At 47.2% G+C, this 20153-nt stretch overlaps 1 protein-coding gene across 2 annotated transcripts in view; it reads left to right on the top strand.

Annotated features, from left to right (window-relative positions):
* The window catches only part of TSC1 (TSC complex subunit 1), a 684759-nt gene that overhangs the window by 109537 nt on the left and 555069 nt on the right, over positions 1 to 20153 (top strand). For both annotated transcript variants that reach the window (XM_069609318.1, XM_069609319.1), the window contains exons 2-3: positions 3844 to 4056; positions 8050 to 8153. In XM_069609318.1, the coding sequence (XP_069465419.1) occupies positions 3951 to 4056; positions 8050 to 8153 (210 nt within the window). In that variant the 5' untranslated portion in view covers positions 3844 to 3950. The remainder of the gene's footprint in view (positions 1 to 3843; positions 4057 to 8049; positions 8154 to 20153) is intronic.

Raw genomic sequence — 20153 nt, 5'->3', positions numbered from 1 at the left:
TCAACGATCTGTGAGCTACAGTAGTTTGTCCCAAAACTGCTGCATTTGTTTCACTGTGACTGGCTGGGGTGTATTCTGAACTGCAGTGGCTGTCTGGCCTTACTTCCTACGGGCATTATCACTTGCCCCAAATATACTACCTCTGTCTGACATTATTGCAATTTCTTTGTCCACTTTGTATCCCTTCTCTGCAGTCAGGGTGAGGAGTGTTATTAAATCTCCTTGACACTGCTCTTCTGATGTGCTTCAGACTAATAAATCATCCACATACTGGATTACTGTACTGGACGCATGTATATTTCCGAAATCCATCTGAACCCCCTATTGAAAACATTGGAGATTCAGTGTCCTTGGGGCAACCTTGTGTGCTTGAATCTCTGACCATGATATGTAAATGCAGTGAGGTACTGAGAATCTGGGTGTAAGGAGACTGAGAAAAAAGCATTATTTAAATCGATCACTGTGAAGTGAGTTTACCCAGTAGGGATATTACAGAGAATGGTGGCAGGATTCAGTATCACACGGAACTCTGTATCAACTATGTTATTCAGAGGGTGCAAATCCTGGACCATTCTGCAACTGGACCTGTTTGCTTTCTTCACAGCGTAGATGGCCATGTTTCATGGGGACACAGAAGGTTGTATGCCTTGCTTCAACATTGCCATAATGGTCGCATAAATCCCTTAGTCAGACCGAGGCACTGCTTAACACGTGGTCGTATTCAATTCTATCCGTACTGCTTCATCACTCTTTAACAGACCCACATCATGAGTATTGCTGGTCCATAAATGGTCCGGCATCTTCTCCAAATCTTCTTTCCGATATGGCGATGTATTTCTAACAATGAGCATGGTCTCTGGTATATCACTTTGCTCTGTCGCTATATCACTTTGTTCTTTCGCTATCTGGCAAGGTACTGCAATCTCAAAAACAATCTCTCATGCGTCTTCGGTATCCTTGAACAGTTGCTGGCCGGACACAACCTTTAGCAATAAGGTTGGATCAATGCACAAAACTGTGCGCCACTCTCCGCTTTCCTCATCAGTGCCTGCGAGAACCGCCCTTTTTTGGGAACTACTGCTTCTACGAAAATGGTGACAATGGTGCCTGGTGTTGCTTCTTGCGACTCAGATGGCTGGTAAAAAAAAAATCAATCGGTACCCGCAATGTCCGATCTATGATTCCCGGGGCCCAACTCAACACAACCATTACTCCATAAAGGAACAAAGCTGAATGTACAGGTACCCCCTTATTGCGCTATCACTACAGTATGCATGCAAACGCGCTGTTTCTCTTACCGGATACATAGCTGGAGTTGAGCATATGATACCTACCTCCATAAAATCAATTGTTCAGTACAGTTTACTAAGGAAATCTCTTCCCAAGAGATTCGCCGAGGTATCTGCACAATACAACAAGGGAGTAGAGATCCATTTTGTGTATCTACCTTAACCCCTTAAGTGCCAAGGACGAGGTATCTCATCCTTGGGGATTTACCTCCCTGTTGCCAAGGACGAGATAGCTCGTGATAGGTCGCAACATCGCATTAACATTGCTGTCTCCCTAGTTACCAGTATGGCACCTGCAACGCGAACCCCTCGTTCTCCTTGGGATATTTATCGACCACTCCAACACCCTCCTAGGAGGGAGGTGGACATACTAGCTGGAACATGGCTTCTCCCTTTCCAGTCGGGGCAAGACACCAACCGCTTGAATTGCCAATCCTGCATGGCCTACTGTAATGTGGAACTAGAACCACCAATCTGCACTGACAACAAGGTTCTTTCCTACCCTTGTAGGAAATATACTGAGATGAGGAAGAGCACTAGAGCAATGCGGAGCACTGAAGCCGCAAAATCCGTGTCACACTCTAGTTGGATGGATCCAATAAGTGCAGTGGACATTTAAAACCATTGAGCGGTAAAGAACATGGAGAACCAAAACTCCCGACGTGGGTCGGGAAACCGAAAGGAAGCAAGTTGCAGCAGGGTGCAAGCGAGCTCCTGCAGGTGCTGTTGCGGCAGGAGGTTCTCTGCGTAGAGGAAGCTGTGGAAAGAAGGCAGAAGCAGTGAGAGTACAAAAGCCGACAAGACTCCAGTAAAAGGAGGCTGCGAATTTCTGGGCAAACTGCAGACCGTGGAGAACGCTGAAGTAGCCAGGAGAGACCAGTGAGCCCAGAGAGCGGAGTTGGGGCACCAAGTCGCTTCGTGGTTTATATCGCACACAGGGCGAACAGGAGCAGGGAAGCTGGGATGCCAAGCCCATACTGAAAATGGGTCAAGGACCCAATGGTTGCATGAAGGAAATAACAACGTGTGAAACTGTTACAAGTTAGTCCTGGCAGGAGAGTATACCAGGCTACCTGATAGCTAGTCTGTGTGGGACCCACACCCAAATATAAATAGCAGTGAGCTGGTCTTGTACACCAGATAAACTGATTTCGGGTCTGGGACCTGGAACCAATTATATTGGCTTTACTGTTTGGAAGCAGAGGACTGTCAGACCTACCGCAGAGGCTCTGGGACTTTCTTTCATGCTTATAAAGAAACCACATGCAAACCGAGGAAATCAAGAGGAGTCAGTCAACCTCTTCAGTGGGTGAAATCCATGGGAAAGGGAGTCATTCCCCCTGGACTTGACAATAGCATATTGTAACTGAGAGAAGGGAAACAATCCCCTAATGATTGCAAAATTGTTAACTATGACGTTGCAATCAGGGAAGCCCGTCATTCTCTCTGGTACCGTTGGAAACCTGCAAGGTACTAAGAAAAGAGGAGTAACTTCTTGGCATTGTGAAAGTGAGGAGGAGATTCCTGTGAATTGTGAGTCTGAGAAACTCTGGGGGAAGGAAACCCTCTCCTGACGATTTTGGAACTTTGATCGTTTTTCCTTGTGCTCCTTTTGGTACTTTGTTAGAACTCTGGAAAAGAGCTACAGACCTGTTGAAAGACTATGTGTGGCTTGTACGCAGAAAATTGCTGATAATTCAGGAAAATGGAAGTAGCTGGTTAGCTTTAGAATGATGCAGTTAGTTTTCCTATTGGAATGGCCGGTTCAGGAATCCATTTAAGTGTATTTGTTAGACACACTCCTTCTATGATCAGGTATGCAAGTTCTCCCGCAGCGTGTTCCGTTTCTGATCACAGGAGTGTGCCTAACAAACACTTTTTAAAAATGGATTCCTGCACTGGTGAGTCATTGGAATACTGACAATAGGGCAAGATAGGATTTCCTCCAAAACTTTACTTTAATAAAAATCTTTACCAACCACCACAATGCCCTTGTGTCGGTATCAGGTAATATCCCCATATATATGGTCGCCGTAAATAATATCGCCGGGGAAAGGTTGCGGCGATATTATATGGGTGACCATATATATGGGGACAGGGGCAAAAAAAAAAATTACAGGAAAAATAAAGTTTGGGGGCTGCGGGGGTGTCCCCCGCATGTTCCATGCAATGTCGCCACAAAAATCGGCAATTTTTCGGCGATATTTTTGCATGGAGAGATTTTTGTGGCGACATTATTACATGGAACCCTTGTGTCCAAGTCTTACTGCTGATTCCTGACAGTGGGCTTAGTTGCTTAAGGACCTCTAATGCAGTGGTAAAATCCTATTTAGTCACTCGAGCGGGCACAGTCTGCACCCTTCCAGCTACCTTTTAACTAAAATCGCTACAACCTGGCACCTAGCTTTTATACTGTTGCATTAACCCCAATAGAAATCCGGGAGCGGGATACAAATGCTCCCTTCCTTAGTTAAAACATTTTTATTTTCATTTTATGAATGGCTTTTGTTACTGTGGAACCTGTAGTAACTCTTACCTTTTTGCCTCCTTGTAGTTGTCCCCCCACACCCCTGTGGAAGGGGCACCTCCAGAGGGATCCTTGCTGTGGCTTAAGACGAAAAAGTCTGACCTCACTGCCCCCGACATTGGGGGGTCATCGGAATGGCCCAGTCTGTGAATGTCGTGGAGCTCCTTCATCTACTCAACTCTCCTCTTCTGCAAGCCCAGGAGGACATCCACACGCTAATCAAGGAGAACCTTGGAACAGGTAATGGTGTCCTGGGCACAGACAAAGCTTTGCATGTCGTTAGTGCGGGGGGGGTGAGGGTCGTTGGGGATATTTGCCCAACCCAAGGTTGGCGACTGTGTAATCATCTACCACCCAAAAGCCCTTAGTATTATGAGCCCATCAAAGGTTATACACATGTGGCCAGTGTGTTTATCGGTTGCTGCTCGTATTAAATGTAGACTTACTGTCTTTCCATTACCTTTGTTCTGTGTAATCCTCTAACCTAATGGTAGAACCGTGTTACCCAACCGGAAAGCCAAGACTCCCCAATGTGTTGCTGCAGGAGAGCAGCCAGGCTTCTCTTTAGGAGAGAGGAAGGTTGGCAGGGTCCGGGAGGTATAAATCACGACAGGCCCCACAAAAGAATACCACACTGCTATATTGAACAAATATGCACTTTACTAAAAGGTGTCGCACCAAATATTTGAGGGGCGAGGTAAGTACTCTGGTTACACCACAAAACATAGTGCAAGTAAAAAAAGAAAAATTAAATGACCAGTTAAGGCCTAACCCACTCTTTATCCTAAAATATAAGCCCCATACCTGGTGGCCGCGCCACATATGTAGACTTCTAGAGGGGAGCTAAAGAGTAGACCCCTCAACCATATCACCCGTAGTAAAAGCCATCCAGTTCAGGATCCAGGGGCACCACAAACAACTTGGCACAGGTTTCCTACTGCATTCTAAATTAAGTATTGTACATAATACATGTGCTCATAACAGTTTAGTATTTGGATGGGCAGAACCACGGAACACAATGTCCAACACAGCCAGGAGGGCTACCAAGTCCAGGGTATATTTTTGTAAGACTGTCTCTGGGACCCAGAAGGGCATATTGCACACCAAGGAGGGAAACCATAGCAACACTTGATACAATGGATCTATGTTCAAACTCCACCTGTTGAACGTTGCACACCGAAACGACTGCATTTATTAGGCTGATTTTGGTGTTGCCTTCAAAGGGTGGGGTATGGCTATTTTGGGGGTGGGGGCGGCCTTTCAGCCCCTGCGTGCACTCGTGGGGTGCGTCTCGGCCTCTGAGTTTTCATACAGTCTTCTGATATAGATTGCAGGCAATAGACCATACATGTATATACTATGCAGGAGTGTCCTACAAAGATGTATTTAAAAATCCATGATAAATCAGGGAGAAGTCTCTAAAAGTACAGGGCTTGGTGAGTAATTCCAGAGACGCTATGGGGGACCCTCCAAAAAACTCCACAGTCCAGGTTTGTAATTTGCGTGTCTCTTGTGAGGGTTGCAGTGTTGAGAACAGTGCCCCACAAGAAAATGGAAAAGTAAGTCCCGGATTCGTCCTCGGGTACCCAGAAGAAAGCAATCGTCCCCAGGGGACACCTGTGGAGACCTAGAATAAGATGTTTGGTCTTGAATTCTCCAATAAATGACACAAGGAGGAAGAACGTGGAGCATGTTAAACAATGGGGAAATGCAGTTGCGGGGGACATACATAAATGGATTACGACAGTCAACGTGTACTTCTGAGGACGGGGATCTTGAATAACCCTGGACCAAGGGGTGAGAACGGTTTGCGTCCATAAACTGTCCCCAGAAGGCAAAATGATCCTGTAAGTAAAAGGTGAAATCAAGAATCTGGGATTCTAGGTTCTTGAACCCTGGGCCAATGAAGACCCTGGCGGCCCAACCAAAGAAAAATCTTTGACAGGAGTGGGACCCACCATCCAGCAGTGGAGTCACGACTTGGGAGGCGCCAGGAGGATGGAGGAACCTTCACGCACGGCAGACAACTGCATATCAGAAGGCAAACATGGATGGCACACTTGCAAAAACTGCCCTTGTAGCAGGACACCAGTGTTGGTGACCAGAGATGGACCAGGTAACCAGATTTGGAAGGTTGCTGTGGCCCAAACCAATGTGGCACACCCCAATTTGAGCAGGACAGTAAAACTGGCCCAGGACAGGACCTGGCCCACAGCAGGGGAGGACCACCAGAAGCAGAACTGGGGAACCTCCCAAAGCAGTGGTGTGAACTAACAGGAAATCCTTGATAAGCAGGCCTGCTCTCCTTCCAAAAATCCAGCAGCATCCCCTTTCAGGAACACCTTTTCCCCTTAAAAACCCTCACTCAATAGGGGCTGTGCTCTGCCAGCCAACCAATCCTATTAGGCCGGCCAATCAGGTTGGCCTCAAAACATGACAACGCCCAGGCCTACTCCTGCATAAAATGTAGCGACCTGCCCATGCACTGGTGTATACCAGTACAGACCGCCATGAAGGCACCAATTGTTCAATCACAAAGAGCCCACCTTGCCAGAACAGCCAATGTAAGGGCTACCTCGTTTCTCTTGAGTAATGGAAGCCCTCCAAAAAAAGTATTCTGGCCTAAAAGATGTTGCCCTAGTAGGGCTAAGCAGGAACTGTTAGGATTTGGGTTGTCAGTGTAGTAATGCTCGCCTTTGTAGAGGCTGCTTAAAAAGGTCCGTCTGCCCAGGCCTACCCATAATGTAGGCGCACGGTTTTCTGCTGACCAGTGGTGCCATATTGACCATGAAGTCCGGCAATTCCGTCCTAGCCCCTTGTGGCAGTTTCTCACTCTGCCCGGCAGTGTGTGCCAAGCCTATCGTGGGCATGCAGGCATGCGAGCCTTCACTTTTTTTTTTTTTTTTTACCGAGATGCACGTTATGCCAGTTAGAATGTGGGTATTGACTATCGTGCAGACCGTGGCTTACACTCCTTTACTGACCTCGTGATTTTAAAAGCGGATCCTAGTTGATATAGAGACTGCACGTCCTGCCCATTATCCCCCCCCCCATCTCCCGGCCTGGCTCCCTGGAGCACGCCGGGCCTTATGTGGTCTTCTCATTGCCCCTTGCAGATAATCTAGTGCGCTTGATCCTGAATGAGGTCAGGCTGGGCGCCGTTTTTGCATCTTGTGATCCGTGCTTTCGGCTGACTTCCCAGTCATGAAGGAACGCGTGACTGAAGGCTTGCCTCGCTCTGCTTTGTTTTCTGATGAAACCGCTGTACTTTGATTTTTTGGCACATTGTCTGGGTATTGGGTGCGCAGATAGGCAATTAGCCATGTTAAGTAAGGCTGTTGACCGACTCGCCTTACACACAGTTCTCGTCTTCTGGGTGTACATCACATGCTTTTCCCCTCTCTAAACAGGGCAATACCCTAACAAAAAAGTAGTAAAATGTCTCTGGGAAATGACTGTAGCCGCCTGCTCGCTGTTGCCACACACTCTGCACCACTGCTGGGTTTGGATCAGTGGCACTAGTACGGCAGTGCCACTGGAAGGAACTTTACAGCCTGATCTGGGGAATACCTGTAAGGGTCAAATGCACGAGTTAGTTGATGCACATTAGAATGCATTACACAATGTTTTAGACTACCATTTTCACTTGCCTAAAAATAACCCTGAAGTTTTTTTGTGTGCTCCCTTCAATCTTCTGCCCCATTTTATAAAATGCGAAGAAAATGCACCCACTTCAAAATCTAATTTGCTATCATGCTTGTTACGTGCGTCCGCTACATTTTTAGTTAACCCTGGCCTGCCTCAAGAAAATGCACAATTTGAAAGCTATTTGTTGAAATTGACTGTGTCCCTTGAGTGCATACGTAGCTTGTGCCACGTGCTGTTCCGTACAGTGCACTGTAATGATTCGTTCAGGAGGTTAGTTCCTAGTCCAAATGGAGCGTGCACCTATTGTGATTGAGACTAAGCTGAACTTCTGGGCAGCGAATGGTATTCTCGCTACAGAGCAGCACAGCGTTTGGGACCGATGTTTCTATTGCAATAGAAGCGGCAATCGTGCACTGTTCCTCTTGGACAGTGCTGCTGGTTGTCCGATGGCTCTGACCTGACATGCATCCTGGGGAACATATTCTGAGTGGCCATAGCAACCTGTAACCCCGGTATTGATGATCTGCTCTTTGCCATTGGTCCTTGTTGCATCGTCGATTTTGCTTACGTTTCTTTCTCTGACAGAGCGTGGACCAGTGCTCGTGAACCACCTGGTGGACTTCTATTTGGAAACCAGTTCGGAGAAAGCAATGTTGATCCTGTCCTCTGTGCAGGAGCCTCACGACAAGGTAGACCTTTGCTGTAGCATTGTGAACCTGCTCAAATACATTTGCCCCCCAAAAGTCTACTGTAAATGTGTAGGTTACCTTTTTAATGGTGTGCCCCTATTCCAAGAACACAGTGCACACACACACACCCCTACCAGTGTTACTAATGTCTTTAATTCACACATGGTGGGTTCATAATGTCAATTTTTGATATTTTTAAATCGCAGATCGCCTTACCCCTTTCATTTTTAATTGTATCTATCGCTTAACTTTTTACAGGTATGGGTCAAGTTTTCCTCTTCAATCTTCGTTGTGCCCCCGCTTCCTCTTTGTTTCTGCCTTCTCTCCCCCTCTCCCCTGCTGATCTGTTCTCCCTCAGCACCGTGCACCTGGCCCCACCCTCTGTCCTCCGGGCCCAGGTACCTGCTCACCCTCCCGCACTGCCTCCGGGTCACCCCTGCACTGGGGTCTGTATCTGTACCCATACACCCCCCCGCCCCCATATCTCCTGCACTTATCATACTTACCCTGGTGCTGCCTTAAACCCAGCATTTGCCACCTGCTGGCTGCACTACCAGTGTTTGTCCTTCATTATTATTTACCTGTTTTTCTCCTTTGCTCCCCACTTCCCCTCCCCCCCCCCTCCTTCCATTCACTTGCGCATTCTCAATGTCACTGGGCCTAGTAAGATCGTTGTTTTTGTTCTCCCTTGTTTCCCCTCCCTTTTCTTGTCGCGCTCTGAAACACTTGTGTGCGAGCACAATATAAATAAAATATCAATATAATCCAAATTACCCTGCAGGGAGCCTCCAGCCCACCACATTTCAATGCATATACAGACTTCTCTGAATTGCACTCTACCGCTCTCTCCGCAGCTACCACTCTCCACCACACGGCCTTGTGAGCATGCAGAGAATCTTTTATGCTTGACAAAGGGTCATCGACTCAACCTGCTGAAACCCTGCTGCCAGCCTTTGCATGTTTGTTTAAACGTGCGTCTGCTATGCCTTCTGCAATCCCTCTGCGGATTGCAATGTCCCTGTACATTAGCACTATCTCAAGTCTACCATGCTTGAGCAAAATCTTTGAAAGGCATGCCGAAACTACAGACCTATATATAGCGAAAAAAATCAACTGGTAGCTGGGTGTCGGACCATGGAGCAGGGGCGCAATGAGGCTTGGACATGTTGGAAGGAATTTCTGCTGGAATAGAATGAGAATCAAGACTCTGCTTTAATCTTCCTGCATCTTAATGTCTGCTGCTCACTGGGTGGCTTTTTTTTTCTTTTTTCTTGTTTTAAGCCAGCCAACCAGTTTCTTCTGTGTATTAGGCAGTGGTCTATCTGGGATTTAACTGTATCTTGCTCTTTTTTTCCCCCAGTCCTGTAGAGGTGCAGGTTCGCTACATGACCTTGTTCTGATCAATCAATGATGTCTTTCAGATAATAATTCGGGCTGTAGATGGTGCAGTGCTCTAGCGCCACAGTCTTTACACCCATGCAGTGAATGGTAGCTCTGCACGCTCATCTGCTGAATGACCAAGATTGTGGTTCACTGTATCAAAGGCGCTGGACGGATCCTTGCAAAATGGAGTGTTCCTTGCTGTCTGCCTACACCTCTTTGTATGCAGCTGCAAAGGAGCACCACTGCACTGCCAAGTCTTTTCTGGTGTCTGCTTGGTTGGTAGCGAAGAGTTCATCTTTGCTCAGGGTATTTTGGTCCGAGATTTTCAAGAGCACTGTGGCACTGTCTCTGAAAGTGGTCAGAGCTTAGTAGAAAATAACCTCAGCATAAACAATCTGATATAGCCATCTGAATCGTTTATATTTTTGAGTGCTTGCCAAATGATAGTTTGTTCGGTCATGAACCTTTATACAGGTCAATAGCATTGGCTATTATTGCTTTAGTTCTATTTGGGCCACATTTTTCTTCGGTCCTGGCTCACCAAGGTTCTAGCTCCCCTAAACATTTCGTTAACTTCTGTGACTTTCTTTTTTTTTCCCTTTTGTTGCCTGTGGACCTACTCCTGACACTTGAAGCTTTTTTTTCTTTCTTGATGTGCAACCTGTTGAGATGGGTTTCCCACATCAAACCTGGGGGTGGAGATTGGGAGGCCATCCTATTATGGTGAACAGGGAAGTTCCAAAGGTCTAGCCAAACCACGTCATGGTAGGTAGCAGATTTGGTTGGCCTAGACTCTGGAGGGGTGTGCGAGTGGTCTAGGATTACAATGAGGGACGCATAGCACTCCAATAATTCCAGCTAGACCAGTAAGTACAATAATATACAATAAATTATTAGGCCTTTAAAATGCACACTAAGCAATTAATTCACTAGGCAACTGCTGTGACTCACTTGCTGTATATGTATTTTCCCACACAGAAGTTGGCATATGATTCACAAACCAGTGCAATACAGCAGAGTAATCCAATGCTTAGTTCAACTTTAGGGAACTATTTTAGTATTTTAGTGTTGCTATATGTTAGGAAAGATTTTCTTTCTTTTTTTTTTTTTTTCTGCCCTCCGACGATAGTTTTGTATGAGACGCCCTTTCATTTTGCTTTGAGGTTTTGAAGGCAAGTAAAGCCTTATGCTTCACTTCCCTTGTCTTTTGGCTTATTGTTATCTGTACAGAGACTCTCTTGATGGATTTGCTGTATTTATGCAATTGCACACACAGGCCCGAGGGGGGCAGGAAGCAGAATGACCAACAGTGCGGATATATTTATTGGTTTTATCTTCCAAGGTCCCCCTCTGTCTCAGTCGTGGAGTTTTGAGCCTCCACCCCTGCCCCCAAATTAGTTTATTTTCCAGTAACAGGAATGGGCACTCCCTCTGCAATCAATTATTCTTGGCCTGCTGGTTGATGAATCCTGGGCTGAAGTTCCTCTGGGGCATCCCCTCTGGTTGGTAGCCCCTTCTGCCAGACCGGTTTGGTAAAAAGAGCAGTTGTTGAGCAGGTGCAAGTGGATCCAAGTCAGCTGGCATAAGCCCCACCCACCTTCATGGCCCTGCCTCTTCCTTTCTCCTCTTAACTGTTGAATCAAGGGTGTCTGATGTAAAGGGCAGATGAAGAAAAGGGCAATTCCTGTTTGGACCTGATGGACTCTGGGCCTGAACCCCTGCTCAGACAACGGGTAAGCACATGCCAACATGTGTTTTCTCCCTCTGTCCCCAGAGACAATCCCCACCATCGCCAGGCAAAGCCAACATCAATGACCTCACCCCTCCTCCAAGACATGGACTCTGCAATAAAAAGCCATACCACATCAGCCTCAAGCCCATCAACACCCCCTCACCATCCCCACAAAGTTGATGCTCGGCAGGGTCCGCTCAGCTATCACCCATGCGACCTCATCACTACACACAACCATGACGCAATTGTCATCACCGAGATCTGGCTGATGCCCACTTCCACCCACATCCTAGACGTCCTTGTCCCCGATGGCTACAGCATCCAACATAGAGATCGTCCAAACAGATGGAGGCCTTGCAGTCATACACAAGACATCGTGGCCCTGCACCAGACTTTAAGTCGTCAACATTGGCACCTTCAAAGTCCTCTCCTGCCACTTCCCGATGGACAGTCGTCTTCCATCTCATCTACAGATCACCCAAAACCAACACAATCTTCATCAGACTTCACCGACCTAGGTCATCCGCAGGCCCTCATGCATGCCAACTCTTCCTAGGCGACTTTAACCTCCTGGGCAACAAGGCCACCAAACCGATTCAAGGAAGCTCTCATTGGCCTTCTCGACACCATCCGCCTCACACAGCACACAAGACCCAATGCATGAGAAAGTACACCCTCAACCTAATAACCACTGCACTGTCTTCCCTCCACTACAGGTCTCCTTTCCCGCTTGACTGGTCTGACCACCTAGCTGTGCGTTTCAACATCCTGCACACCACCCCACTCCCAGCAGACAAACCTTAAAGTCCTTCAAGAACTTCCCAGTGGAAGACCTCACCAACCTACATTTTACATGGACCGAGCACCCCTAACCAAACTGCGACTCTCTGCTGGAAGCACTCAACACCACCCTCAGGTCCTCCATCGGACAACATGTGGCTCTGAAACAATGCACCTACAATCTGAAACCATCAGCACCCTGGTACATGCAAGAGCTCGACCTCTGAAAAAGTCATCAGGAAACTACAGAAAATCTGGTGCTGCTCCAGGACTGCATTCGATTTGGCGCTCCTCTAGCAACCCGCCAACAACTAATCAACACAGCCAAGGCATCCTACTATCCGAATACCATAAGAGAAGCCGACCACAAACGCAGAGCCCTCTTCAAAGTGGTTAAGCAGTGCGTGAACCGCTACCCAACCCTGCCATACCACACTCCATTTGAAAAATCCACCACCATCAACGCCTCCATCGCCAAAATCAGCAAGATTTGCCAGCACATAGTCGCTGGTTCTGCATCCACAAACCCACTTCACATCCCTCCTCGCAATATCTCCACACCCTGGACAGCATTCAAGATACGCTCAACAATGGACCTGGTAGAAACCCTGGCTGTCCTCGAAGCCACATCATATACAGATGACCTCCTCCCAGAATCCATCATCAAGACCCTCCCCCACAGGAGCTCTCCTTCCCTAACTGGAGATCATCCACCACTCCCTAACTGAAGGCACCTTCCTATTGACCCTACAAACAGGACAAATCCTCCCTCTACCAAAGAAACCAACTCTGGATCCCGACAACATAGGTAACTATCGGCCATCACCCATCTTCCCTTCTTAGGGAAGATAATCGAGAAAGCTGTAGCGCGCACCTGCAGCAATACATTGACACCAACAATCGCCCCCAACCTACCAATCCGGATTCAGAACCTGATGCAGCACAGATAAAGCAACCATACAGGTGGTCAACCACACCCTCAGCATCCTTGACTGCCACCCCAGCTTCCTGGTTCTACTCGATCTCTAGGCTGCTTTCGGCACAGTAGACCACTGGGTGCTTACGGAGACAGTACATTGGCGCATGAACATCAGAAACCTTGTCCTACGTTGGTTCAAGTCCTACCTCACCAACTGCAAGCAGTTTGTTCTGATGGATTTCTCTGGATCACCAATGCTACCCGTCACCTGTGGAGTCCCACAGGGTTCCCTCCTCTCACCAGTGATCTATACATGGAGCTGCTAGGAGCCCTCTTAGCCACACACAACATCCACATCTACCAATATGCCGATGACACACAGCTATACCTCAAGATCGACTTTATCAATGACATTCATGTCATGATGCCTACCTCCAAGGAGCCAGGTCCGACCCAGCAACCCCAGAGGCAGGCATCATTCCCCCCAGGGAAGTGCCAGCGGGCCCAAGCTGGGGCCCTTTGGACACAGTCCTGGCGCCTTAGGCGCCAGGCTCATGTTGGACCCCTGTCCTGGCGCCTTAGGCGCCAGGCTCATAAAGCTAGACATGTGTTCAAGTGTTTTAATGTGCACTTACCCGATGCAGACCATGCTGCTACATCCAGGCCCTCTTGAGGCCTGATTGGAACTACGTTACCTGTGGGACTACTTTCCACCTGGGTGTGGTCGGGGAAGGATACATACCTGATCGGTGGAAGGGTACATGCCTGGAACGTCTTCCAAAGCTATTTAAACCACGCCCGATCAGCAACTCACGCTTCGCGTTGTTCTGCTCCTCGCAGCTGGACGCTCACTCTCAGCTCCTGCATCTGGACTTCAGCCACGCCTGTCAGCATCCTGGGTCGCCTGCAAAAGGAGATGAGAAGGAATTGGAGAGAAAGAAGACCTTACCTGCTAAAGCTGCATCACGGGGACATCACACCGACGATCCTGAAAGGGAAGACATTTTAAAAGCATTTCGTTTCGACCGCTGCAGCGCTGCATTTCTCTCACCTTTCCTGGGCGCCTCCATCTTCAGCAGCGATCATCGGGATCCGCACCCACTTCCCAGAGCCTAGAGAGAAAAGACAAGAAAACAAGGTGAGAGAAGTAAGGGAAAAAGGAAAAGCTCAGTTTCCTTCTAAGACTTACCTGTTGGGTCATTCCCATTTCATTTCGGGTCCTGCCGCTTCCAGGCATTCCGGACCCCGGCCCCAATGGGGAAAAAAGACAAGGACATTGAATGAGCGAATGCAAAGACATTACCTGAACGCTTATCCAGAACTTACACTTCGGGTCGGCGCCATATCTCCGGCATTCCGAACCCCGGCCCCTAAGGGGAAAAAAGACATAAGCATTAGCGCTTGCTACAATAAGATAATGAACATTATTATTAAGCTTGAACTTTTGAACTTGCAACAGAACTCTTACAGCGCCTCATCTGAATAGTCAAGCTTATATTGAACTCCCATCAAACCTCAATCCAGTGAAGGAACTGGGTTTCAACACGCCCCTGCATCAGAAGCAGGATGGAGAGCTCATCCTTCCAAACCCTAAGGTGAGACTTCACGGGGAATCGTGGAAGGGTATCGAGGAGGGTTGGAAGGGAGTGGGAGGCTTGAGCATTATTCCGTCAGTAGGTAATACTCCCTTTTCACGCACAGGGGAATATTCCTGCGAGCCAGAAAAGCCAGAGTAGAGGGGCCCTTCCTGTCCATCGGAGTCCTGCGCTTCACCATTGAAGAAGCATCAGCACTCGAAGCCAGACCTGCGCCTCCGTGGGAATCAGGTGAGCGTGACATTCATAGGCTCAGAACCTGCCTCTCGCTGATCCAGTCTTGGATGTCCAGTGTATACTTGAAACTCAACCCCTCCAAGACTGAATTCCAACACCTCACACACTACACCGAACACCCAGAAATACAGACCTGGCGATCAACCATGAACTCTGAGGGCTTTGCACCCAAGCTCACTTGTACCAAGTCGCTCGGTTTCCACATAGACAATCGCCTCTCTTTGAAGACACAAATAGCTAAGAAAACTCTGACCGCTTGTTATCGGCTCTCCCTCCTGCAAAAAGTCAACCCTTCCTCCCTCTGCACAGCTTTAGATTCATCGTTCAAGCACTGGTCCCACCGGGAGGGGGGGCAATCCACTCCTCGAACGCCTCCCGTCCTGCCCTGTGCCCCTGCTGCACGCCTCTAGGGTCTACACAGATACAACCACATACCCCCCGGCCCTCATCAACCTTTGCTGGTTTCCACTGCACGCTCGAATCACATTCGGGGTGCATCCTCTATAAGGCAGTCACCCTCACGTAGCTACCTCGCAGAGAAACTCTGCATCTACGCTGGACAGTGCACTACCAGAAGCGAGGACGTGTTTACTGTGGAGGATTCTAACTGGGCGTCCCACACTGGATCAGGACTCTTGCCCTTAGCCTAGGATTTAGCGCTCCATACTGCAAATTCAATTTGAGATGGCACACAACCCGTCTCACACCCCCTTTTACAACTACCCCGGGTCACAATGGACCATGAACCAGGCCAGTTGGTGGGAATGCAATATTTATTTTAAAATTCAAAGAAACCGCACATTTTAATATTGGGCAGCAATCACCAGTGGGGTGATAATTACAATCAAAACCACTGAAATACACTTGGTTAACCTTCTGCCTTGGCTCCTAGTGGATGCAAGGATTCAATTCAAAACCCTCTGCATTGTCCACAAGGCTTTCTGGTTGCTGGGTCCAAAATACCTTCAGCTATCCCTCCGCAAATACCTCCCCTCTAGAGCTCTTCGCTCCTCTGTCTAACTCCCTCAGGGTCAGTAGTTTTTCAAAGAAACTAGATGGGGGGTAGATCTGTCTTCGGCTGGGGCCTCCCTCTGGAACAGCCTCCCTGCCACTCTAAAACTTGAGGAGAACCAGCTCTGGTTCCGGAAGCACCTCAAGATATTCCTCTTTTCTCTGCCTTCGCTCCCCCTCTCCCCTGCTAATCTTTTTTCTCTTTGCACCGTGCACCTGGCCACACTCTTTCGGTCCCAGGTACCTGCTCGCCCTGCAACCCTCCCGCAGTGCCTCCGGGCAACCCCTTGCACTGTGGTCTGTATCTGTACCCATACAGCCCCCCCTTTTTTCTTCCTGCACTTATGAGACCTACCTTGTCTGCTGCCTTAAACCTAGCACTTGCAAATTGCTGACTGCACTACCACTGTTTGTTGCCTTTTTTATTTATTATTTATCTGTTTCTCCTCTGCTTCGAACTTTCCACTTCTCCTCCTTCCATGCACCCCCCTTCCCCCCATCCCCCCCATCCCATGCACTTGCGCGTTCTCAATGTCACTGGGCCTAGTAAGATCGCAGTTTTTTTATACTTTTTTTGATTTGTTTTGGTCAGAAACTGACCTTTACAAAAATATACAACATTAAAATAAACAGTAAAAAGAACATTTTTGTATTCTGAACTAATTTTTTCGAGGCAAATGCATTTCATTTGACAGAAAAAGCAAAAAGTGGACAGTGTAACTAATCAAAAAGAGGGATAAGTAGACCAGCCAGGCCAGAGTGTTGTACTTAAGATAAGACAGCCTCTTACTGTCCTATGTGTTGTCAAACATTCAAGCAGTGTCTTCTGAATAGAGTCCATAGCCGAGCAGCAACCATAGCCACTTCTTTGTTGAAACTATTTAAATATAAAGGCAGTGAAAACGCTCTATAAGGCGACCTTTTAAGTTAGTCCAGCCCTCGAAGGAACCTGGCTGACTGCTGTTGTAAGGGCTGTTTTATGCCCGAAATCAGCCGGGACCAGACATTTTCTGGAAACATCCAGATCACGGTTTTGTTCTCCCTGATCCCCTCCCTTTCCTTGTCGCGTTCTGAAACACTTGTGAACGAGCGTGATAGAAATAAAATATAAATAAGAACATATCCAAAGCACATGTTAATAGCACTTTTTTAATTGGGATAGATGGCACCTAAGTTAAGGTTTCCCCCTGCAATGTTCCCACAATTACTGGAATTCTGAGTGGATAGAAAGAAGCAGCAGGAAGTCAGGGATATAAGGCAGCAATCAGAATCCTTTGCAATGGCCTAAAATGACTCCGATTTGAACAAATAATGAATTCTGTGGTTAAATAATGATGTACATATGTTTTATCACAGTATCAGGGATGTTACATCACTAGAAACTATAAGGGAGGTATCACCAAAGGCATACAGTTCACAAAGCGGTTTGAAATTAAAAACACAGTGCAGTCAAATCACACATGGACAAGTTGAATTTTTCTTTTTTCAGCTTTATATGTCAAAAACCTTTTTTAAACTGGTGAAATACACTAAATCAAAATTCGGTTTTTAGCCTGGGTGATAGATGCACATCTCGGGGACAATATAGAAGTGAAGGTGACTATAGCTGAAGAATTGAATGAGATTTTCAAGGTGGAATGAGGTTCGATATTGGAGGGTCTCCTGTTCCTGTGAGCTACCACCACATATATAAAGCAGGTGATGTCATCGGGTTTATAGTTGGGCAGAACTAAACTAGACCTACACCCCCAAGAACAGGATAGGTCAGCCAATGTTGGTTGCCTCCCCTAGGAGGGGACTCAGTTTAGGGGGTTGAGTGTTATGAGGTGCAAAACCTTCCCACAGTCCTTTTTGCCAAAATTCATTCTTAACATAAATTACACATTTGTACAGTTGTGGGACTTTAACAAATTACATAGTCGGGTTAAATATTTCACACAGATCATTGCAGCCCAATTCTCAGGTCTGTATGCCATTGTTTCGCCCTTCTAATAGTTTTTGGCGATTTTTAGTGAGAACCGCTTCACGCAAAATCCCACAATGTTGGGTGTGTGCAGATTATCATAAGGCATGTTTCTATTAATTTTTAAAGTTAAGTTCCATTTGTACTTTTCCCCATGATTTACATTCTCCTGGCGTTGTCCCATACATGCTATGGACGGCTGCAATATCTTGTTTAGAAGCCACGAAAATCACATTTAAACTGTACAACTTTTACATTTTTGCGCTGCCCGGTTACAAAATAAACAGTCTTAAAAGTTTATTCATCAAATAGTATTTTGAGGCAGATGGTCAGCCTTTGTCCTTTGACTGGGGCCATTATTTTTCTTCAGCTACCACCAGCTGTCGGTCTCAGCCCAGGGTGGCCTTGGGGGTTTCCCAGGTTCATTGAATGTTTGCCACTTCCCCCACTTCACACATGGGTGTCCCAGGTCTATTGTCTCGAGCTGAAGCCCAGACAAATGTCTGACAAGCGTGTGACATTTCTTTGTCTTGGTCCATTCAAAGTTTTCAAAGGTAGCAGTTAACAGGTGGGTGTCCCAAAATCTAGTGTGGCTTCTTTTGGGGGAAGGCCCCAGTTTAGCCAGCAGAAAAACATGTTCTGGAGCTTCCTCGGTCAAACCAATGAATTTAATTCTTTATTTTATTTGCTTCTGAATCAGAAGCAAGCCTATTGAAATAAAACATCCCATATGTTTCCCATCAAATCCCCCTTTTCATTGCTAGGCCAGGACAGGGCCTTATCCAACCTACTTTTAAAACAGGCATTTTTCTTATTTTGCAAAAGCACATTTAAACATGTGGTGAAGTCTGCTGATGTGTCCCTTTCAAAAGGTTTTCTCTACCATTTGAATTTCCCACATGGTTTTGTAGCCCTAGTCAGTTTCTCTCATATAGCAATCTGTTTAAGATGCAGATCCACTGAAATTGACAGAAAGCCAGGGCCTCTTTTGAAGCAGTGATTTTTGACATTTTGTAGCCCAAAAGTCAAGCTTTTTTCCCATGCAGCTGAAACGAGGACATCCCGCCCTCCCCCCCAAAGAAACCGGGTCGCTTACACACTGTCCAAGGGCGCGCAAGCACCTAAGGCTTTTGTTGAGTCGCGTCGAGACCTAGCATTCAGCCTCCAAAAATATGCGAGAGTCTTGCGGCTATTATTCGGCAGCAGGAAAACACAGGGCCACCACCTCTTGTCAAGTGGAGTATTCTGAAGCCCCCAGCCTCTCGCGAAGGCTTGATCAGGAAAATCTCCCCCTTCTGACCAATCTTTTCCACCTCCAGACACTTCTGCATCTTCCCTGTGGACTATGCAGAGATTTGAGAATTATATGGACAAAATGGTCCAATTTATAGATTTCCCAGATACATATTACTCCCAACAGACCTAGGGAAGACGACTCCTGCCCCATTCCACCAGAATTGCAGAAACCTCCCATTTCTACCCAAGTCCACCAAAAGGAGGTCTTGGATTTCTCATAACAGGAGGATACATACGAGGACAATCCATTGATCAGGACCCAGACTGGATCAGGTCAGTTAGCAGATCAGGGGCCTTGGCTTTCACCCACACACATCCCTATTTGTCTAGATCCACCTTCACCTCAACAAAGGCAGTCCTCCCCTTTTGGATGACCACATTTTATTTAACACTGTTCTAAAGAGAGCGGTCCATCATTTCAAGATCGCTACACTTGAGGCAGTACCTGACTGACTTTGTTGACATTTTTTCAAGGAGAAGTGTCCTACTAGTCAGGCTATCCCATTACTCAATTCCATAAAGAAACGCTTTGTCACCATCCCTCACTGAAAAATGATTCCGCCCTCTCCCTCTGACCCTATGTATATGAGGTCATGCCACACCATTCTCCCTGTTTATTACAACCACTAGAAAGAGGGTGGGGGTTCCTCTGTCCACGGCGGAAGCTCCTCTGGATAAAGATTGCAAGAAACTTTATGCCCTCAGGAAACCTATTACTACCTCTGCGACCTATTCAGCCAGGATCCCAAACAATACAACTCTCCTGGCTAGTTACAGTGACGTCCAATGGAGCCTACTCCAGAAAGGCCTTCAAGGGGGTCCCAGAGCCCACGCAATCATGCCTGCTGGCGGTCGTGACTGAGGGCAGACAAGTGACCCACAATATATTAAACACACTGGACGCTGCTGGACGCACTCTAGCCCAGGGGACTCTACTTAAGTCATTCCTGGCTGAATAACTCAAGTTTCAAACCAGAAACTCAGGACTCTTATTATTAAACCCATCGAGGACTCCAACCTCTTTGGTAAAGCTGTTGATGACGACCTGGAAACTTCCAAGACTGAGCATGAAACGCTGAAATCA

This window comes from Ambystoma mexicanum, chromosome 8, assembly GCF_040938575.1.
Source record: "Ambystoma mexicanum isolate Mex_15411 chromosome 8, UKY_AmexF1_1, whole genome shotgun sequence".
Classification (NCBI taxonomy): domain Eukaryota; kingdom Metazoa; phylum Chordata; class Amphibia; order Caudata; family Ambystomatidae; genus Ambystoma; species Ambystoma mexicanum.
Note: the sequence above shows the minus strand (reverse complement) of the source record. Positions and strands in the feature narration are given on the sequence as shown.